The sequence below is a fragment of the Agelaius tricolor genome, unplaced genomic scaffold, assembly GCF_023055355.1.
Source record: "Agelaius tricolor isolate 1412-34295 unplaced genomic scaffold, bAgeTri1.0.p SCAF_7, whole genome shotgun sequence".
Classification (NCBI taxonomy): Eukaryota; Metazoa; Chordata; class Aves; order Passeriformes; family Icteridae; genus Agelaius; species Agelaius tricolor.
In genome coordinates, this window is record NW_027269267.1 from 2322145 (window position 1) to 2345244 (window position 23100).

Here is a 23100-nt window from a genome sequence, read left to right on the forward strand (position 1 = left end):
TCGGGCCGGAGGTGCCGCAGGGTCCCTGCTCGCCACCCGGGGCCGGGCAGGTCGCGGAGCTCGGCCTTTCCCTCGGTGTGGCCGGGCCGGGCTCTCGCTGCTCCCATGGGATCATTGATTACGGAGCCCTGGCAGGATGAAGAGCTCGGCCTTTCCCTCGGTGTGAACGGGCCGGGCTCTCGCTGCTCCCATGGGATCATTAATTTTAGAGGCCCGGGCGAGCTCCAGCAAAGGCGCTCGCCCGCCGGCCAAGCCTCCCGCGGGGATTAAGGAGCGGGGCATTGTGTCCCCCATCCCCCTCGGGATGCGGAGCCGCGTCTCGCCGGTCCCTCCTTGTCCCTCCTTGTCCCTCCTTGTCCCTCCTTGTCCCTCCTTGTCCCTCCTCTCCTCGCTGCTTTAATCCCCGCGCGTGGCCGGGCTGGCTCCGGGGGCTGGGGCTGTGTCCCCGTGCGGGTGGGACAGGGACACACGCCTGGCTTGGTGTCCCCAGAGGCTGCTCAAGGGCTCCCGTCGGGTTCAACCCTGCCCGGGCTGGGCTTAATTCCCTCACTCGGGACATGACGAGGGGCGCAGGCTTGGGTTTAGTGACAAGCTCCGCAGAGGTGGCCCTGGGCTCTCCGAGGGAGGGGGCTCGGGGGTCTCGGCATCTTCTTCATTCGCTCCATCTCTCCCCGAGCTCTGCTCCGGCAGCTCCGGGGTTAAGCCCCGCTCAGCGGAGCCCGGCGGGGGCTGATGAGCAGCGGAGCTCGGCCCCCTCCTCGGCGTGTGCGAGGGGAACGTGTGAATATATTTGTGTACAAATGTGTAAAATGGCTATTACACACACGACATAAATCAGCGCCGGGGTCTATCCGAGCCGCGCGTACCTGCGCCTGTGTCCAGGTGTGCTTTACCCAACCCAGAATAAACCTCTCGGGAGATTTCCCGGCGCTGGGGAAGGGCCCCACGCGTGTCGCGGCCCCACACCCCCCGCCCCGTGTCCCCAGCGCCGGCCGGGGTGACGAGGCCCCCTCGGGGTCACCGAGAAGGGCAGCGAGGGCCGAGGGGCTCGGCCGGGAGCGGGCTGGGGTTGTCCCCCCGCCCCCGGCTCCCCCCGGGCCGGCCTCCCGTCCCCCCGCAAGCGCCGATTGCGGCTCCGCGCTGCGTTCGGGTCCCTCGGAGGGCGCTGCGCGGGAGGACACGTCACGGATACATTATCCCCTCCCCTCTTGAGGCTCTCCTGGCTTTCCGCAGCCTTTGCTAAAGAATTAACCGAGAGGTCCGCTTCAGAGCTCCTTCTGCCCCTGGGAAAAAAATTAAATAAATAAAAAAAAAAAAGGCGAGGAAAGAAAAGGAAAAAGAAAAAAAAAAAAAAAAAAAAAGAGCGGAGATATCGGTGCTTTCAGACGAGGAGCGTGGCGGCTGTGATTTCCGAGAGGAGGGGAATTTTACCTTCGATCCTTGCCGAATTGCGGGAGGTGAATGTAGCAAACCCTCCCCTTGCCTTTGAAAGGCATGTCTCTGCCAAAGAGCCACCGCTTCGCTCTTGAAATACGTGACAAATAAACAAGAAACAACAAAAAAAAATAGAGAGAGGAAAGATTCCTATCCTTCAAATTCTTTTTCTTTAAAAGGGGAAGAAAAAAAAAAAAAACAACAAAAAAACCAACCAAACCAATAAATAAAAGCAACAAAATCAATGCCGCGCCTCTGCCAGCGCTCGGACTTGTTTGGAAAGAGACAACAACGCTGAAGTGGCACTGGTCCCGAGGAAAACGGATCCTTTAATTTGACTCCGCATGAGAAGCGCATTTGGAGCCGGGCGCAGCGGCCGCAGCGGCAGGAGCAGCCCCGGAGCCCCCGCAGCCCCCGCGGCCCCCGCGGCAGCCCCGGCGCTGCCGGAGCCCCTCGGGCACGGGCGGAGCAGCAGCAGCAGCGCCCTTGGGCCGCGGGAGCCCGGCCGGAGCGGAGAGGCGGAGGGCAGGGAGAGCCGCTGATCCCGGAGCGCTCCGGCCAGCAGCAGCCACCGGCTTCCACTTCGGCTCAGCGCGGAGCTCGTCGTGTCCTCGGCATCTCCGGGACCAGCTCGTTTTGCACTTCGTCACTTCGTTCTAGGTCGTTCGTTTTCTCCCTTTTTTTTTTTTTTTCTTCTTCTCTTGAGAGACAAAATGTCCAAAAATGGTTCAGCCTGCTTAGCCCAATGATTTCTTGCACGGACGCTCTATTTTCTTTTCTTTTTTTTTTTTTTTTTTAATTATTATTTTTGGATGGGGCAGGATTGAGTAGAAGAAATCGTTCGGTAAAGGGAACCCGGCGGTTTGCTCCCCGTTAAGGAGAAGATCGAGATCCGATTCCCAGCTGCACGCAGAGGACGGGGGTTGCCGTGGATCTTTCAGTCTGGCTTTCGGAGCCCTCGCTGCTGCAGGGTCAGAGCAGAACTGCCTTCTCCGAGCGGCTTTCCTGTCCTGCTTGCAGCTCCGAGATCGCCTCCCCCCTCCTCGCACCATTTCTGTTCTTGTTGGTTTTGTTTGGTCGGTTTAGCTTTATTTTTCCCACCCCTTTTTGGTCTATTTTTTCCCCCTTTCGTTGTTTATTATTATTATTATTATTAATTATTTGATTCGGGTAAATTGCCTTCCTAAAACGAAAATACTAACTCTGCCGACGAAATCCATGCCCCCTGCCATTCGGAAGAACCGGGTCTAATATGCCAGTGACATCTCCGCCTTGCAGCAGTCGCGATGAAGGAAAAATCCAAGAACGCGGCAAAGACTAGACGGGAAAAAGAAAATGGAGAATTCTACGAACTGGCCAAACTCCTGCCCCTGCCCTCGGCCATCACCTCGCAGCTGGACAAGGCGTCCATCATCCGCCTCACCACCAGCTACCTGAAAATGCGAGCCGTCTTCCCCGAAGGTAAAAACAGCGCCGGGGCTCCGGGAGCCCGCACGGAAGGGACGGGGACAGAGGGGCAGGGGGTGCTGGGGTGGGCACGGCCCCATCGGCGCCCTGGCAGGAGGGAGGGGATGCCCGCAGGGGTCTCAGAGCGAGCCAGGGGGGATTGAGGGAAAAGCGGGCTGGGAATGAGCCCGTCTGCCCCAAGCCCGGCGGCGGGGGGAGGCAGAGCCGGCCGCTTCATCCCCCCTTCCTCCCCCTCCTCCTCCTCCTCGGCTGCCGCTTCAGCTCCGGTGGCTCGGGGGTCCCGTCCAGATGAGAGCGGGCTCGGTTCGTGCGTTCAGCCCCGGAGGAGGGGGTGGCCCCTGGGCACGGCGCTTCCCGTCCGGGCACGGCCTCGGAGGGGAAAAAAAACCCCAAACCCGTGTGGTTGTTATTATTATTTTGTTTTGGTTGGAGTTCTCTGGAGCCAGGGAAGCAGGCTGGGAATGAAGGCGCGGCCGCTCCGCAGCGAGGCCCTGCGGCTTCTCCCGGGGACGGAGAGAGGGGAAGGAGAATCCGAGCCCAGCCCGGCCCGGCCCGGCCCGGGGCTGTGGCTCCCGTGGCTCTTCTCGGGGCCACCCAGCAGCCAGGCCCGGCACCGACCCCGCTGGATTTGGGGGAAATCATCCCCTCGGGAGGCTCTGCCTTCCCCCGAGCGCCCCTGGGGCCGCCGGGGCGAGGGGAGGCTGCGGGCCGGGGCTGGCGGTGCGGCCGCGGAGCTGATGCGCTGGGCAGTGCGGGCGGGCGGCTGAAGAAAGCCCAGCAGCCCCGCTTTGTCATTTGTTTGTGCCTCCTCTCCGCACCGGGAGCTGGGCGAAGGAATTAGCGAATTCCGCAGGAGAAGGTCTGCTCTCCTCCTTAGCGCGGTTTCTAAGGAGCTTTATTAAAAGGCTAAAAAGAAAAACACGAGCAAAAAATAAAATGGGGGGAGGGAGGGGAGAAACCCCCCCCCTCCTCCCAACCCGAGTAAAAGCTTACCGTCGTGGCCATTTAACTCAGAAATTTCGGGGGCACGGAGCAGCCGTGCTAATTTGGGAAGCCAGGGCTCCCGAGCCAGCGGAGCGAGGGGAGCGCGGCGCTGCTCCGCCGCATTTCCCAGCCATTATCCCCCACCGGGAAATTTCCCCGTGAGAAATAGAGCGCCGTAATTTCGAGGGGGGCGGTGGTGGTGGTGGTGGGGGGGTCACTGGCCGGCCGTGCCTGGCGAACGTGCCCCCGAACGCCTTTGATTTAGGAGGGAGGGAGAGCGGCACGTTTCGAGATGCTGCTGGATGCGTCCCGGGCTTTTCCAGCCCTGCTGATCCTCAAGAGCAGCGAGCCGACCCCGAGAGCAGGTTTATACCCACAGCTCGGGTGTGCTTTATGTGTCTGTCTTCCCTAAACAGGCCGGGCGTGCGCTTCCGCACACTCTGCTTATTAAGGGCAACGTTTAAATGCATACAGCGAATTCCTGATCTTTCATCGTTTTAAGGACGGCTGGAAATACATTTAAAACCAAAGCTTTGCATCCAGGGATGACAGGCCGGGGGGAATTGCCTCCTCCGGTCCCCGAGCCCTGCGTTTAGTGCCTGGGAGGGTGCAGGGGAAAGGGGGGAGCCGGGCAGAGGCGGCTGCCGAAGGATTTTTTTAGGGGGGGTTTCTTCCACACAGTCCCGCATCACCCGAGCTTCCCTCTCCCTCGGGATTTGCCTGTGGAAAGAGAGGAAGGGGGGTCCCCATCCGTCCGTCCTTCTGTCCGTCCTCCCCCCCCCTCCTCACAACTGGTTTCCAGTTGGCTTTACTGGGAGGGGAAACAGCCCAGAGAGGCGTCCCGTCTTCACCCCCGGGCCAGCCAGAGCCGGGGGATGAGCCCCATGGCCAGGGCCGGAGCCGGTGGGTCCCGGGCGGTGGAATGAAGGCGGGCACACCGCAGCACCCCGGGCTGCCCCAGCCGTCACCCTCTGGGGCTCAAAGGGGTGCCAGGGTCGGGGGGACAGGTCTGAGACACAACCAGACGCGTGCTAGGCCCGGACTAACTGCGGCCAGCCCGGGCAGGAGCGCTGCTCGGCTGCGGACCCGGCTGCCAGCTCCGTCTGGGCTGGAGGGAAAGAGAGAGAAAGAAAGAGAGAGAGAGTTGTGGTTTTAAACCCCTCGGTGGAGGGCTCACCCCCCGGTTTCCAGACGTAGTTTAGGAAAAGTTTGAGCCCCTCAGCGAAGGTGACTGATCCCGACAGGGCTTGGGACAGGTTTCCTGCTTTTCCCGAAGATGGACCGAACCCGCTCAGGCTCCAGAGAGCCAAAGGGGATTTGTACCCCGGCTCCTTTACCCCAAACACTGCAAGGGACAAGTTCGGGCTGCGAAATCCCAGATTGTGCCCTGCGGTACCGCTGCGACCTTGAGATTCAGGAGTTAAAGTCAGGACACAGCAGCCTCCAGCGTCCCGTTCTCTAACACCGTCTTCTCTCGTGTTTTCGGTTGGGTTTTTTTTGGTTGTTGTTATTGCCACGGCTTTGTTGCTGTAGAACAAAAACACACCACGAGTCGTCTTCTGCCTCCGCTGTCAGTATTTTTTTTTTATTTTATTTTTTTTATTTTTATTTTGAAAATGAGTTAATGAAGGAAAGAGAGGCGAGAATGAACCGCGTTTAAAAACTGCGATTCTCTGCCCCCCGGTTATGACAGACTGGTGAAATCGTCACCCTCTCCCTCCCCCATCCCCGGCGCAGTGTCCAAAACCGATTATGAAATTGGACATTTATGGTTGTTTCAACCGGATGGGAGCCAGCTAATTAATATGTGACCCAAAATACAATGTGCGCAATAGAAAATAATCTGAATAAAGTGACGGAGCGGTAGATTTCAGACCTTCCTTATTCCGAGTGGCAGACAATAGAAATTACTAGGAATATTCACAGCCCTCGGTCCCCATTTAAACCTGGCCACGAATGTAAATTTTAAGAAAATCAAGGCGAATCGCAGCCATTTCATCTGATGGTCACACGCGCTCGGAAAAGGTTCGTTAATGAATTAAACAAATAAATAAAGAGCGAGGCGTGGGTAATCCCTTCTTGGAAAGCCAGCCCCTATTGTACTAACCACTAACAGTGACATTAAAGGTCTCACTAAAACAAAAGTGCTTTTTTTAGGCTTTTCCCGGGGCCGTTCCCAGGCGGCGGGAGCCGCGGCCCCGCGGTGCGGGGACGGGCGGCGGGGTCGGGGCGGGGACGGGCGGCGGGGTCGCTCCGGTCTCTCCCGGCCGGAGGGGAGGGAGGGAGGGAGAAGAAGGGCGGGGGTCACCGCCGTGGGTCTGCCCGTGACCTCCCCGTCTGTAGGACGGCCGCTTTGGGGCCTCTTAACACGACCTGGTGGGTTGGGCTCGGCGGGGAGAGCCGAGTTTGTGCGGGTGTCCTCGGGGCAGATTTGTTAGAAGGTTTTTTCCTCACTTTTTTTTTCTTTTCAATTTTTTTTTTTTTTTCTGGGAGTTCACCCCTTAAAAAAATTATTTTATTTAATTTTTATAAATAAAAGTCTTGATCTTTCCGCCCGTCCTTCCCACCGCCCAACCCTCGGCCACCTTCCCGGCTCTGAGCCCGCAGAGAGGAGCGGCCGGCCCCGCACGTCCCTGCCCGGACTTGCTCCTTCCCAGACCCGCCCTGACCTGGGGGTTTCCCCTCTCTCAGGGGTTCCCCTGGCCGGGTCCGGGTGTTCCCCGATGGCTCCGCACCCAGCGGTGCCGTCGGGGCTGAGATTCCCCCGGCCCCCGCTGCAGACGGGGCTTGGTGTCAGCGCTGCCCTCGCATCCTCCCCACGGGGCGACAGCGGAGCCTCGGTGGAGCTCAACCAGGGGCACAGAGCTCGGTGGAGCTCAACCAGGGACACAGAGCTCGGCGGAGCTCAACCAGGGACACAGAGCTCGGTGGAGCTCCGCCAGGGACACAGAGCTCGGTGGAGCTCAGGCAGGGACACAGAGCTCGGTGGAGCTCAACCAGGGGCACAGAGCTCGGTGGAGCTCAGCCAGGGGCACAGAGCTCGGTGGAGCTCAGGCAGGGACACAGAGCTCGGTGGAGCTCAACCAGGGACACAGAGCTCGGTGGAGCTCAGGCAGGGACACAGAGCTCGGTGGAGCTCAACCAGGGACACAGAGCTCGGTGGAGCTCCGCCAGGGACACAGAGCTCGGTGGAGCTCAACCAGGGACACAAAGCTCGGTGGAGCTCAACCAGGGGCACAGAGCTCGGTGGAGCTCAACCAGGGGCACAAAGCTCGGTGGAGCTCCGGGGCTGCCCCACGGGAATGTCCCCGAGGCTCTCCGGCCGAGGGAGGCACAACGGCGCTGGGGAAACCCCAAAAAGCAGAGTTGGCTGCGAGACCCCAGGGTTTGCCCTTGTTCCTTGTGAAGGCTGCGGGACCTTGCGCTCCGCGGAACAGCCCAGCAGACACAAAGGAAATAGTCCAAGTTACAGGGCAACCCGATACTGAACGTAATACATGGCTGAGTAATTCTTTTAGCAGAATCCCGAGCTGAAAAGCTACCGGGCTTTCAAATGTGTGTGCGGACGGACTTCTGTATGCCGAGAGCAAAGGTGGGAGTTGTTCCCAAATATTTCTAGATCTTATTACAGTTCCACTCACCCCGCTGGCTCCCTGGAAACCGGGAAATGTACAAACGGCACAAAGCGAGTGCTGAGGTACTTTGAAAAACAGCCAGAGGTGTCAAAAGGGACAGAGAGGGATTTTGTCCGTGTTTGCCACAGGGCGCGTTTGTACGAAAATCCCCCAATTTTTCAACGGCAAAAGCAGCAGGAATTTTGGGGTGTTTGTTTAAAACCCCCTCTGATTCCGAGCCGGAGCTGCCGGAGCCGGAGCCGCCTCCCGGTGCCCGGAGGGGTCCGGCGGGCACAGCCTCGCCCTGCCCGGGATCCCGCTCCTCCTGCCGGGCCCGGGGGGACAGACACCGGTCCGAACACCGGGAAAAGCAGGAGAGAGGCTCATCCCGCCCGTGTCTGCTGCGGCAGAGTGCCAGAAAAGCGGAGGCTGAGCCTGGGACTGGCCAGACACCGTCCCGCAGGGGCTCTGGGCTCTGCCGCTGAGCCCAGACCCGGCTCTCCCGGTTCCCCGCTGCCGGAACTCCCTCGGATCGCTGGATCCGGGTGATCCCCGAGCCTCTGGCAGGGCAAAGGAGCCGCGCTGGGGCTGGGCCATCCCCCTGGGTGTTCCCAGCGTTTGCGGGGAGGATGCTCCAGCCGCCCGCTGGCTGGGAATTCTCTCTCGGGCCGGGTAATTCCTGCTGCGAGGGGACATATGGAAATGTCCCCTTCCAAAGCGCCCCGTGCGGGACACCCGGCAGCGTCCCCAGGCAGGGATCGCCTCCCATCCCCGCCAAGGAGCGGTGCAGAAAGGCTCGCTGTGGATCCGCAGGGATTTTGGCCTCGCTCCAGGCCAGGGAGTGAATTTGGGAGTTATTTCCCGGCCGGGCAGGAGCAGCCAGGCCCAGCCTATGGCATCCATACATTTACAGGAACGCGCGTTCGCAAATGGCTCGGAAGAGAAGTTAATGGGCGTTAGCCCCTTATTCGAATGTAAGGTTTTATTCGTTTCGTTTTCACCTTTAAAGCGATCTGCTGGCGGATTAAATGATAAAATCGCCGGCTTTAAAATAAGCTCAGACGAATGCCAGGCTGATCCACCGAACGTGTTTACGTTTGATGCGCGTTCGCGATTCCGACTCCAATTTAAAATTCCTGAGGGAGCGAATCTGAGTAAGTGACATTTTTTTATTCCGGGCTAGGAAAGAACCTCAAAACCCGTGCAGATTTTGGGATGCTGAGAAAGGACAGGACGGAGCGAATTGTCTCGCACGGGTGGGGCAGAGACGCCGCTCGTTCTTGAAGGGTTTCGTGAGAGCTCAGGGAATAAATCTGCTCCGTCTTTGGGAACGGAACTGCTCAGAGCAGTTTTTACACCTCTCTTTGTAGGTTTGCAGTCTCATATTTCGAAATTTGTAATGAGTAAATCGAAATAAGGGCAAACCCCGCATTTGTTGCCGTCTCGGGAAAGAAGCTGCAGGAAAACTCCGCCATTCCCAAACTTTCTCTCCCGAGAAACAAAAAAGCCTTTCAGCAGAAAGGACATTTTTGCCGTATCTCTGGAAATCTAGGAGGCTTTCCCAAACGGAGAATTGGGGAAAGGCGGAGAAAAGCGCGAATTTTCGTTTGGCTCTCCCGAACAATTTTCCCAGCGCTTCTTTCAGAGCGGGGAAGGCGTTCTTCCCTTCCCCAGGGGAAAACGAGGGCAATTCCCGGGATTTGGGGAGACGGACACGGGGTGCAGATGCAGACCCCTCTTTTTGGGTGCTGCTGCTGCTGCCTCGGGACGGCGAAAAGGAGGGGTCAGGGCCGGCTCAGGTGCCCGGTGTCCCCTGCCTGGCATGGGAAGATCCTCAGCGCTTTCCCGGCGGGAAAGGAATCACAACTCGGGGAAAGCACCGCGTTCCTCCAGGTAGATCCTGCCCACCCCAAGGGATGCCCCAAGAATGGAGAGAAATCCCCCCATCATTCCCAGGCCGGGTTTAAGTGCCCAGAGCACGAACGGATCCGGAATCACGGGGCTGCAGCTCAGGGCAGGAATTTCTGCCAGTTTTCCCTCCCGCTCCGGAGGCACAGCCGGCAGAAAGGAGATTTCTTTGGAAAGCCTCTGGGCGGCCAGAGGGCACCGGGGGAAGACGCGGGGCTCGGTTTCATAGCGGGGCATTCGCGAAACGGGCCGGAATTCCAGGCTGGCAGCACCGAATCATCCAGGGCTAGGGGCCAAAAAAACCTTTTTTGGGTTTTGAGGCCTCCCCGAAGCCCAGGGTTGTTGTTTTGCTCCAAAACCGAGGCACCAAACGGATGCGGTCGCGTCCTTCCCTTCCCCTCCATCCCTTGGGGACAGTGACCCCTCTGTCACCGGGTGGCGGCCTCGGTTCCTCGGGGAGCTCCTGAAAGGTTCCTTGGGGAGCTCTGAAAGGCTCCTTTTTACCCTGGAAGCCAAAATCAACCAACCAACCTCAGCCCCACTGCCCCTCCTGGCCCCAAGGCAGCTCCGTCAGGAACCGTCCCCTGCCCCGAGGCGGGCTCGGCTGTGGGCTCGGGTTTGGGGTCAGGCTGTGGGGTTGGGTGTGGGCTCGGGTTTGGGCTTGGACTGTGGGGTTGGGCTATGGGCTTGGGTCAGGTTTGGGGACGAGCTGTTGGCTCGGGTTTGGGCTCGGGCTGTGGGCTCAGGTTTGGGGTCAGGTTGTGGGCTCGGGTTTGGGGTCAGGCTGTGGGCTCGGGTTTGGGGTCAGGCTGTGGGCTCGGGCTTTGGGCTCAGGTCGGGTTTGGGGCCAAGCTGTGGGCTCGGGTTTGTGCTCGGGCTGTGGGCTCAGTTTGGGGTCAGGCTGTGGGCTCAGGTTTAGGCTCGGGCTATGGGCTCGGGTCGGGTTTGGGCTCGGGCTGTGGGCTTGGGTTTAGGCTCAGGCTGTGGGGTCGGGTTTGGGCTCAGGCTTAGGCTTGGGCTGTGGGGTTGGGTTTAGGCTTGGGCTGTAGGGTTGGGTTTAGGCTCAGGCTGTGGGGTCAGGGCCCGATGGGGCCAGGGGATGAAGCTCTGTCGGTCCCGTCCGTGCTCAGGTGAAATCGGGGCGGTTTATCTCCAATCGAGCTCCTCTTTAACCTCTTTTCCTCTTCCTTGTCCACCTCGGGGGTGGCCACTCACAGGGACAGGGACAGGGACAGGGGCAGGGGCAGGGGCAGGGGCAGGGACAGGGACAGGGACAGGGACAGGGTCAGGGACAGGGGCAGGGACAGGGAAAGGGACAGGGACAGGGACAGGGACAGGGTCAGGGACAGGGGCAGGGACAGGGAAAGGGACAGGGACAGGGACAGGGACAGGGTCAGGGACAGGGACAGGGACAGGGACAGGATCATGGACAGGGACAGGGGCAGGGACAGGGACAGGGACAGGGACGATGCAAGGACAGGACGGGCCCGGCGGGCGATGGGAGCGGCTGCGGCCGCGTCCCTGCAGGAATTCCGTCCGGGAATTCGGGGATACGGGGATGCTCCGCTCCAGAAAAAGAACAATTCCTGCCCAAAAACTGCGCGGGGAAGGGACTCGGCCTTTGCCACCGCGGCAGGAGGGGGAGCACGGGCAGGGCAGGGGGGACAGCTCGGGCTCCGCTGCCGGCTCTGACCAAATGCTTGGGGTTTTTTGTAGGTCTGGGCGACGCCTGGGGACAGCCGAGCAGGATCGGCCCTTTGGATAACGTGGCCATGGAGCTCGGATCCCACTTGCTTCAGGTAGGGCACATGGACACCCCGGGGGTGAGCGGCTGCCTCTCCTTTTCCTCCTCCTCCTCCTCCTCCTCCTCCTCCTCCTCCTCTCGCACCACCACAGCGGCCTGGCTGAAGCCTTCATCTCGTCGGGCTGGGAGAGCAGAAAACCAGAGGCACCAACCACTTAAATTCCAAATATTTCACGATTTTTCGCCTTTGGTATCGGCCGAAGCAAGGGGCGCTTGTCCTCTCTGTGCAGGCCCAGCCCGAAAAGCGGCGGGGATGTCCCCAGGGAGCCCCCGGGGGAGGGGACAGGCGCTCCCCGGCGGTGGCACCGGGAAGGGGACAACACCTGCATTGGATCTCCTGGGACTTTAGCGCCTGAACGTCCCGCTGTTCACAGCCCCGGTGATCTGCTCTGGAATTCCTCTGAGTTCTGAATTTAGGAAGTCGCAGCCGGGGCGGGGGTGCCAGCAGGAGGGATAAAAAGAAAATTAAAAATTGACTTTAACTATAAATATAAATATATATATTTTTATATTTATATTTTATATATTTATATTTTATATATTTATATTTATATTTTTAAGTTTTAAATCCAATTTTTTACTTTTATTTATATATTTATGTATATTTGTATATATATAATATTATAATATATAATATATAATATATAATATATATAATTTTTATATATTATATATGATAATATATATAATATATAATGTATATAATATTATTTATTCATTTATTTATTCTAATTTGAATTTGAATTTGAATTTGAATTTGAATTTTATTTCTAAATTTGTATTTTTATATATTTTATTTGTATCTATTTTAAAATATTTATTTATTTATTTATTTATTTATTTATTTATATATTTATACGTGAACCAAATACGACACAGGTTTTCTCCCCCCGATTTTTAAGAGCCACCAAACCGGAATCGTTTATTGGGCGGGTTGTTGTGGGAGGTGAATCCCTGCTCACAGAGCCGGAGCTGTTTTCACTCTTTCGCTCGGCCGGGGATAAAAACCCGGCAGAAAATCCCTGTCCCGGCCGCGGTGCCGCAGCTCCGACCTTGGGAATGACGAGCGCCGTTCTTCACCTCCCCTGCGGGGAAAAACGAGATTTTTGGGAGGTGCTGACAACAGCCAGGCGATGGCAGAGCTCAAAGTGATCTCCTGGGGAGGCATTTCCAGCCTTGGAATATTTTATTTTATTTTATTTTATTTTATTTTATTTTATTTTATTTTATTTTATTTTATTTTATTTTATTTTATTTTATGTAGCTGCTGCCCCCTCTCAGCTGTTTCAGTCACGAGCCCACCTGGAAATGCTGATCTAGTTGTGTATAATAACCTGCTTGATAATTTAATTGAGGTATTAAAGTGCAGACCCAGTTGTATAAATCATTGCTGTTGCTCCTCCTCCTGGCTGTTCCCTGTTTTGTCTGGCATTAATTGAATTTATAACAAATTAAATGCTGACCACCTGCAACTCTCATTTTACAGTTCAGTTATTTCTGAATGACGAATGCTGAAGGTTTTAATAAACCCACATTTACTGCAAACTTTTTTTTTTTTCTAAGGGTTCTTAGACTGAAATTTTCCATGTGAATTTTCAGCTTCAGTGTGCTTCCCTGTACATGAAATTTTGGGGTGTGCTGCAGTAACAGCAGCATTGAGCCAAGTTAATAAATGATAAATTAATAAACAATTATTAATTAAGGGTAAAGCAATTGCAAGACAACAGTGTTCAAAGCAAAATTGCGTCTAAAACTGCAATAAATTATTTCCCATTATAATATTGCCACAAAATTTAATTTATGCTTAAATTGGCAAAGAGTAATCTGGTTCCAGTTATATGCTGTAGAGCCATTAGCAGGCCAGAGAATAATTTGGAATATTTTCTTATTGGGGTGGCACTAGAGGAGCATGAAGTAGACAGGATTTTATTGCTTCTCTTCCAGTTCAGTGCCTTTAAATGGATTAAAACAGGTGGTTGTTCTACTTATGTCCTGCAAAAATTATTTTTCTCTTCCAAATACATTTTCCAGTGATATTCACACGTGGGAATATTCCCTGACAGTCACCTGTTGGTCAAAGCTTTCTGTGCTGGGTAGAGATAATGCAGATTTTTTGTCATCAGTTACTTTTGAAAAAAATGCCTGAAATTGGGCACTGAGAAATCAAGGGCCCCCCAAACTGAGGGGTTTTGTATCCAAATCATGGCCAGTTCTGGCTGAGCTTTACTACATTATTTATTTTTTTTTTCTCTTATAAATAATACCTGACCAAACCAAACTTGAGTTTTTACTTTCAATTGCCTCCCAGCCAATTTTCTGTCAAGGAGAATTTGTAGGGTTCGGCCTCAAGTTTGAGCTGGTTGAGGTTTGCAGACTGCAAGGATAAAACTTCATCACACTCAAAGAAGGATATTTGTGCTTATTAATTTTGGATGCTGGCAGGGGATGAGGCTGCTCAGCTTGATTGGGGTTTTTTATGTCAGAAAATCTCTAAATTGAAGGGAGAGATCATTTATACACAGCCAGCCTTGAATTCTTTAATTTTTTTTTTGGCAGGTGAATTCCCTTTGAGGTTGAAAGAGAGATATTTGTGCTCATTAATTTGACTTTTTCTGCTTTCCTTTTGGAAGTTGACGCTGTGGTAGAGCAGAGAGCTCTTTGCTCAGAAAGCATCCTCGAAAACGCAGCCCAATCTCAGCATTGCTGGTGCTGCCATGGAATGCATTGCAAATGGCTGGGTCTGCCAATTGTGCCATAAAAAACGGCTCAGGCAGGGCCTGGCTTCCCCTGAGCACCACAGAGCCCAGGATTTGGGCTGAGCACTAAAAAAAAGCAGCAAAACATTCCCTGAAAAGCAGCAAAACATTCCCTGAAATGGCAGCAGCAGCAAAGCTGCAGATGCAGGGGCCGAGGTGCATTTCACACTGACCCTGGGTTTAAAGGAACAAAATCAGATAAAAGGATAGAAACCCATAAAAACCCATAAAAACCACTTCCAAACCCCTGCTCCTCTTAGAAAAAGCCATTTTGGGAATAAGCAGCCACCATAAATACTTTTTTTTTTACCTGTTAATTTTTAAAAATGTGAGCAGGAAACATTCTTAGTGCTGTTTGCTCACTCTGTTCTGGTACAGGTTTAGTTGTTTCAAACCATTTAATTCATGTTCAAATTCCTTTCAATCTTGCTTTGCTTGATATATAATAATAAATAATAATATAGTAAATCAACTTCCCTCCACAAGGGCCCTGTTTGCCACTCATTTTTTCAGCCTGGGTTTCTCTCACCCTGAATTTTTAATCCTGAAGGATTCAGGATTTTACCTGCTCAAATCCATCCATTTCATCAGTGCCATTATCCCAAAGCACTGAGCATTCCCATCCACCCATCCTGGAGCAGAAATTCCCTGTCTTGTACTTTTTGCTCCCAAAATTTTCCATTTTTTGCCCAGAAATTGTTCTTTTGGAGGAATATCCATCCACCAGATCTTGTAGGTCTTGGCATTATTATTATTATTATTATTATTATTATTTTTTTTTTTTTTTTATTTTTATTTTTATTTTTAATCTTATTTTATTTTTATTTTTATTTTTAAATTTTAATTTTTATTTTTATTTTAATTTTATTATTTCCCCAAAATTTTGCTGTTTGTTGCTGTTGAAGTCGGAAATCACCCTCCAAAATCCACTTTTTTCCCCGCTGTAAATGCTTTAAACAAATTTCTTGCTTCTTACCCTGTGCATTTCTCTTCATTTCAGACTCTGGATGGTTTTGTTTTCGTCGTGGCATCTGATGGCAAAATAATGTACATTTCTGAAACAGCCTCTGTGCACCTTGGCCTGTCCCAGGTATGTGCTCTGACACCTAAAATCTAAATAAAATAAAGCTGCTAAACACAAATTTGGACTCTCACACTGCTGCCTTGCTTTTGTATAAAGTAATTTTTCTTTTTTCAGGGCTGTTTGAAGCTTTTTTCTCCTTGCAAAGGGCTTTGGTAAAAGACTCAAATTTCCTTTCCTTGCCACCACATCAGCCTGAATTTATATCAGTTCTTGTTCATTGTATTTTACCCCTCATTACCTTTCAGAGGGGCCATAAATAATATGATATTGCAAATTGCAGATGGAGGCAGGGCCTGAAACCCCAGCGTGGGCAGGCAATAGGGCTGAAATAAAACTCAGAATTGGACTCTGGGAGCCTCAGATTGTGGCAGATATCGAGGCTGCCCGTGAAAGGCAGAGAAATCTGGTGTGGAACAGGGGGTTTATGGTAAATGTGCTGGAGGAGGAGGAAAAAATAAAAATAAAAATAAAAATAAAAAATTTAAAAAAAGATTGTGTCAGATATCGAGGCTGCCCATGAAAGGCAGAGAAATCTGATGTGGAACAGGGGGTTTAATGGTAAATGCACTGGAGGAGGAGGAAGAAATGAAAACAAAAGGAAAAAATGCTTTAGAGTGGGCACAGAAAGGCCTTTTTATTAAATAATTTGAAATTAACTGAAATAAAACTCAGAATTTGACTCTGGGAGCCTGAGATTGCGTCAGATATTGAGGCTGCCCATGAAAAGCAGAGAAATCTGATGTGGAACAGGGGGTTTATGGTAGATGTGCTGGAGGAGGAGGAAAAAATTTAAAATAAGGAAAAAATCCTTCAGAGAGGGCACAGAAGGGCCTTTTTAATAAATAATTTGAAATTAACTGAAATAAAACTCAGAATTTGACTCTGGGAGCCTGAGATTGTGTCAGATATTGAGGCTGCCTGTGAAAGGGAGAGAAATCTGAACAGGGGGTTTATGGTAAATGCACTGGAGGAGGAGGAAAAAAATTTAAAAAAGGAAAAAATGGTTTAGAGTGGACACAGAAAGGCTTTTTTATTAAATAATTTGAAGTTAGCTGAAATAAAACTCAGAATTGGACTCTGGGAGCCTGAGATTGCGTCAGATATTGAGGCTGCCCATGAAAAGCAGAGAAATCTGAACAAGGGGTTTATGATAAATGCACTGGAGGAGGAGGAAAAAATAAAAATAAAAATAAAATAATGCTTTAGAGTGGGCACAGAAGGGTCTTTTTATTAAATAATTTGACAATTAACTGAAATAAAACTCAGAATTTGACTCTGGGAGCCTGAGATTGTGTCAGATATTGAGGCTGCCCATGAAAGGCAGAGAAATCTGAACAGGGGGTTTATGGTAAATGCATTGGAGGAGGAGGAAAAAAAAATTAAAAAAGGAAAAAATGGTTTAGAGTGGACACAGAAAGGCTTTTTTATTAAATAATTTGAAGTTAGCTGAAATAAAACTCAGAATTTGACTCTGGGAGCCTGAGATTGTGTCAGATATTGAGGCTGCCCATGAAAGGCAGAGAAATCTGAACAGGGGGTTTATGGTCAATGCGCTGGAGGAGGAGGAAAAAATAAAAATAAAAATAAAGGAAAAAGGGGGGCAGATTTATGAGTGTTCACATGGAATTGAGGGCAGTTTTTCCTGAGTTTTTCCAGCTCAGTGCTCTTTTCAGTAAAGCATTTTATATGGTTGTGATAGAACTCATAAAACTCAGTTTACTACTGTTCTGCACCAGGACTATGAGGGGCTTTTATGGTTTTATGGTTTTTTTTTCCTCTTAGATGGACATTTCTAATTTTTTTTGCCTTCTTGGGATAGGCACAAGGGCAAAGAGCCTGCATTTATTCTAGAAATTGCAATTAAAGTAGAAATTGTCTTTCCATGCCTTTGTTTGGAACTGAAATTCACCGGTAGCACCTGACCCGAAGTTTGCCAAAGTCTCATTAAAAAAATTCCTCATTAATTTCTGCAGGCCCTGGATGGGACTTGCAAGGAGCTGAAGTGTTCAAACATTTATCAGTAAATAAATGAATTGAAATAAAGCCCAAAGAGCAGAGGAGCTGAAGGTGAGAGAGAGGAGAATATTCTGAAAATATTCTGAAATTAATTCAGGTGAATTTATCCTGTGGCTGTTTCCATAAACAGAGAGAGAGAGAGGCTTTAATGGTGGGGATTATTTACCTTAATTTTTTGTAGTAATCCGTATTTTTAATTGAATAAAATGTGGAGTTTTTTGGATGTGTGTTTATAACAATGATTGTAGAATTAGTGGCTATAAGAAAGAAAATGGAACTCAAGAAGCAGAGAAAACAAGGATATAAACCCATAAAAACCACTTCCAAACCCCTGCTTCTCTTAGAAAAAGCCATTTTGGGAATAAGCAGCCACCATAAATACTTTTTTTTTTTTTTACCTGTTAATTTTAAAAATATGAGCAGGAAACATTCTTAGTGCTGTTTGTTCACTCTGCTCTGGTACAGTTTTAGTTGTTTCAAACCATTTAATTCACGTTCAAATTCCTTTAAATCTTGCTTTGCTTGACAATCAACTTCCCTCCACAAGGGCCCTGTTTGCTACTCATTTTCCAGCCTGGGTTTCTCTCACCCTGAATTTTCAATCCTGAAGGATTCAGGATTTTACCTGCTCAAATCCATCCATTTCATCAGTGCCATTATCCCAAAGCACTGAGCATTCCCATCCATCCATCCTGGAGCAGAAATTCCCTGTCTTGTACTTTTTGCTCCCAAAATTTTCCAAATTTTGCCCAGAAATTGTTATTTTGGAGGAATATAAATCCACCAGATCTTGAATATTATTATCATTATTATAATTTTTATTTTATTTTTTAATTTTAATTTTATTATTTTAAATTAAATTTTTTACTATTAACCCAGTTATTTGGGACAATTAAAGAATTATGGGATCAATAGGACACTAAATAGACTTTGGCACGTGTGGGAAGAGGGGACTGGCAGTGTCACAGAAGTTTTAATCCCATTTATCCCTCCTGGTCATCTGCACTGTCTGAATCCCACATACATGGAAATATCTATAAATCCTTCGTGCAAGTTGGGCTGAGGAAAATCAGAAGATTTGGCCAAGTTGTTTTTTGAAGGCCGTTTAATTAGCTAAAATCCCAAACTTTTCACTTCAGCAGGAGTTTGGAACAGCTGAGCTTGAAAGCTGTGGGATTTAAAATAGAAGGGATTCTCAAAACACAAAAATTCACAGTGAGCAGGGATTGATTTATAAAATTTATTTATAAATAAAATCTTTAATAAAATAAATGTATTAATATAAATAAAATAATTATATGTAAATATATAAAAATATATATAATATATAATATATATTATATATATATTATATATAATATATATAATATATATGAATATATAATATATATTATATAATATATATTATATATAATTATATATATTATTTTATATAAATTATTAAAAATGTATTATATTATTTATATTAATACATTATTATATTATATAATAATTATATTATATAATATATAATATATAATATATATAATATATTTTATATAATATATATAATATATATAACATATATAATATAATTATTATATAATATAATAATGTATTAATATAAATAATATAATACATTTTTAATAATAAAATTATTTTTTAAATAATACAATATTTTTAATTTATTTCTAAAATTTCATCCTGATTTCTCACCAATCTGTTCTTGCTCTGCCTCAATATTCTCTTTTCGAAGGGATAATTTGGCTTTAAGCAGACCCAGCACTGATTTTGGGCTGCTCCCACTCCTCAGAATCCAAATCAATTTATCCTGGGGTATTCCTGCCAGCTCCCAGGGCCCCCAAAGGGGATCTTGTTCCCACTCCTCTGGAAATCCTGGCATTCCTGCCCCTGCCACCAACCAGAATGGGCTTGGCCAGGAGAAGGAAATTCCCCCATCATAGAATAAAAAAGAAATTCCACATTATATTTCCAACAAGTGCCCTCACAGAGCCAAAGCAAGCTGAGAGCAGAGTGGTGGTGACTGAAAAAAAAAAATCCTTTAGAATGGGCACAGAGAGGCCTTTTTATTAAATAATTTGACAATTAACTAGCCCACACATCAATTTCCTGCTGGAGTGCCATTTGTTTAAAAATATATCGTTCAACTAAATAAAAAAGCCATTTAAAAAGAGTTTTGCAGACTATTTTTGGAGGCCTGCTACAGTGGCCTTTATCTTCTGGCCGAGTTTAACTTCAGCAGGAAGAAATTAAAGCTTGAGCAAAAGCCAGGCTGCCTAAACCAGTCATAAATGTCAAGGCAGCATTAAGGATTGTTTTGAAGCACGGCTTTGCCTCAGAAACAGAGTTTCTGAAAAATCTACATCTTCATTTGTGGCCCTGCCACTTCATTTGTGGCTTTGGAGTTTGATTTGCTCCCAGCTGGAGCAGGAAAATTGGGAATTTTGCTGGAGGACCCTTCCTCCAGCCCATCCCAGCCCAGGGATCAGCTGCCTTGGACTGCCTGGCACAGCCAATTTATTATTTTGCCTTTTTTTTTTTTTTCCATGGATAACAAACAGCTTCAAATTCCCCAAATATTTTTTTTCCCCTCAGAGTCCAAAGGCACAAAAAAGAAAGGAAAATCCTCTCGGGGAGCAATGTGGAAAGACAATTTTTAATTTAATTTGGAGGTCTGGAGCTTATTCCAGCAGTTTTCTGGATCCATGAGGGAGCCAGGCTTATCTTTGATAAATCTTGAAATATTTCACCACAAATGAACTTCTCCAGGAGTTTATTTTGCTTTTATGCAATGAGTCTATGAGAGGTAAAATATGTAATTATTTGCTCTAGAATCCATCCACTTAGCCCTCTGTGTTTATTATGAATCATTCCTTGGCTGGAAAAAAAGAAAATAAATCTGAGTTGCTCATAAACCCCCTGTTAGCAGGAAATGCTGAGATTTGGTATTTACAGCTATTAAAAACTGCATCAAGGAAGGTGCTTTAATAACCTGAGGCATGGGGCTTTAGCTTTATGAATTGAGCTGTAGAATTTCTGTATTTTAAAGTTTTCAGGGTTTCTTTGTAGGCTTTGAAAGAGCTGAATGTGCCTAGCAGGGGGCGAGACTCCAAATTATGGATCCACATTTTGGTTATTTGACCCTGCCTTTGCCCCCATCTCTTTGCTGGTGGTTTTATTATTTTAAAGTCCATTTTGAAAGTCAATGTTGGGGTCAGTTGTTGGAATCTGAAATGCAGGGAACTCTCAGAACTTTGGGCCTGGAAGCCAAAGCTTAGAATGAAACCCAGGATTTGATCGGAGACCTTGGGAAAGGCTCCCAAACTGAGGGGCTGGAAGGGAGAATGGGGATTTATGGTTAAAGCCAAGGTTTAAAGCCAAGGTTAAGCTAAGGAAAGGAAAGTTTGGAGTTGTAGAGTTTAAGATATGAAAATAAAAGCAGTTCCAGAGGTAAACAAGGAGTTCAGAGTGCAGCACTGTGGGTCTGTGTGTCAGAACATGACTGGCTAAGAAAGCTCACACTGTAACATGGGTCCATGAGATGAAATATTGAAGGATTGGGTTAAAACCATAAATATCCATGTTGGCAGTGTTTTATTGGTCAATAAGTCCTTAAAAAATCTTGTCATTCATGTTTTTGTGACCTTCTGGACCACTCAGTGAAGATGTGAGCTGAGCTCACCCTTCCTGCCTGTGTAGAAGATAAGAAAAATAAATCACATCACCTAAAGAAGCTCAGAGTTCCCATCCCTAACTCATTCAAAATTCACCAAAACCCCCACAGTCAGTGTTGCACCTTTGCTCCTGCTGATTTTCCAGGGGTTGCAAATAAACCCATCAGAATAAAAAATCTTTTCAGTGATTATAACAAGGAGAACCAGTCATTATTGCACAAAGGATTTTCGGCTTGAATTTTAGACATAAACCCTGGGACAAAAAAGTGAAATTTTGGATAAAACAGTGACCTTTGACCCTTTGAATCCTATGGAAAAATGTGAATTTCCATGAGGAATCGTTTAAAAACAGGGACGAGTTTGGGAAAAGCAAGAACCATCCATGAGTTACAGTTTTAAAGAGAAAATATCAACTGCAGCTGATGAGGTTGGTCAGCTTGATTGGGGTTTTTTTTTATGTCAGAAATCCCCTAAATTAAAGGGATATTTATAGGGTTATATATAAATATAAAATTTATTTATTTATTTATTTGTTTGTTTGTTTATTTATAGGGAATTAATACACAGCCACCCATGAATTCTATTTTTTTTCCTTCTTCTTTTGGAAGGGAAATTCTCTGCTAAAAATGGCGCTTTCATTCCAAGGGCAAAACATTCAGTGAAAAAAAAAAAAATCACTCTTAACCAAAGATAAAATAATGAGAAGAGGTTTGTGAGTGATGCTCCTTTGGACACTGACCACAGAATGGCAATTTTGCCCTGTTCTGAAAATGAAATGTCCATCATCAGAAGAATTTTTAGACTTTTTTTTTTAATGTAGGTGATCAGGATATTTATGAAGACACCTCTGGACACTTGCAGGATGTTTGTCCCCTTGTAATTAGAAATAAACAGAAGAATTTCCAGGCAGGACCCACAGGGAGATTTTGTGTTTTCCTTCCCCTCTGACAAGAAATTGGATGTGGGGTGTTCCTGCAAAAGGAGCAGCCAGAGCTTTTTAAGGGCAAATTTATAGAAAATGACATAAATGAAGCAATGTAGATAATCACCTTCCCCGTTCCTTTCCTTTCCTTTCCTTTCCTTTCCTTTCCTTTCCTTTCCTTTCCTTTCCTTTCCTTTCCTTTCCTTTCCTTTCCTTTCCTTTCCTTTCCTTTCCTTTCCTTTCCTTTCCTTTCCTTTCCTTTCCTTTCCTTTCCTTCCCTTCCCTTTCCCTTTCCCTTTCCCTTTCCCTTTCCCTTTCCCTTTCCCTTTCCCTTTCCCTTTCCCTTTCCCTTTCCCTTTCCCTTTCCCTTTCCCTTTCCCTTTCCCTTTCCCTTTCCCTTTCCCTTTCCCTTTCCCTTTCCCTTTCCCTTTCCCTTTCCCTTTCCCTTTCCCTTTCCCTTTCCCTTTCATTCCTTTTCCTTTTCCTTTTCCTTTTCCTTTTCCTTTTCCTTTTCCTTTTCCTTTTCCTTTTCCTTTTCCTTTTCCTTTTCCTTTTCCTTTTCCTTTTCCTTTTCCTTTTCCTTTTCCTTCTCCTTCTCCTTCTCCTTCTCCTTCTCCTTCTCCTTCTCCTTCTCCTTCTCCTTCTCCTTCTCCTTCTCCTTCTCCTTCTCCTTCCTTCCTTCCTTCCTTCCTTCCTTCCTTCCTTCCTTCCTTCCTTCCCTCTCATTTATTTTCCTTTCACTCTCTCTTTCTTTCTCTTCTCCATCTCCCCTTTCCTTATTATTTTTTCCTCTTTTTTTCCTACCTCAGTGCATTTTCAGCCTGGTTACGAGATCAGCTCCCTGTTGATGTTTTTGTGTTTGCAGGGAGGGGCTGTTGGAAAGCAGCAGTGGAGGAAGAGATGCTTAGAGGGGGAAATAAAAAAAAAAGCAAATTTGCACAGCCCTGGGAAGGGACATTCCATGAATAATGCAGAAAATGGAAGGATGAGGAACATTTTCAGGGGAAAAAAAGAAAGAAAAAAAAGATTGCTTTGTGAGGGCAGACAACTTCATTTACTGCAAAGAAAAGGCAGCTGCCAGGATCTGAGAGAGGAGCGGGATGGGCTCAAAGAGTGGCTCCAATTACTGCCCCTCTCTGATCCGGGGGCCCGAGGCACACGGGGCAGCCCAGAGCAACTGAGACTCATCTCAGACCCTGCACTCTCCTGTTTTCCTTCAAATTTCATGATTTTAAAATTCATTTTTTGGAGATTTTTACAGATTTAAAGCCAGGAGCAACTGACTGGGATTAATTTCTGTGTCCAAAGCAGATAATCCCACAATTCTTCCTGTTCTTCCCAGATCAATTCCTTATTTTCTGCAGCTTTCTTTGCTCATCCTGCATTGTAAGGAAATCCAGGATAGGAATAAGGAAAATTATTTTCAATTTTGGTCCA

General features: G+C 48.3%; 1 protein-coding gene across 2 annotated transcripts in view; it reads left to right on the plus strand.

The window, feature by feature from the left end:
- Positions 1–2720: 2720 nt before the first annotated feature.
- Positions 2721–23100, plus strand: part of SIM2 (SIM bHLH transcription factor 2) — a 63601-nt gene continuing 43221 nt past the window's right edge. For both annotated transcript variants that reach the window (XM_071430130.1, XM_071430128.1), the window contains exons 1-3: positions 2721–2895; positions 11124–11206; positions 14968–15057. In XM_071430130.1, coding sequence (XP_071286231.1) covers positions 2721–2895; positions 11124–11206; positions 14968–15057 — 348 coding nt within the window. The remainder of the gene's footprint in view (positions 2896–11123; positions 11207–14967; positions 15058–23100) is intronic.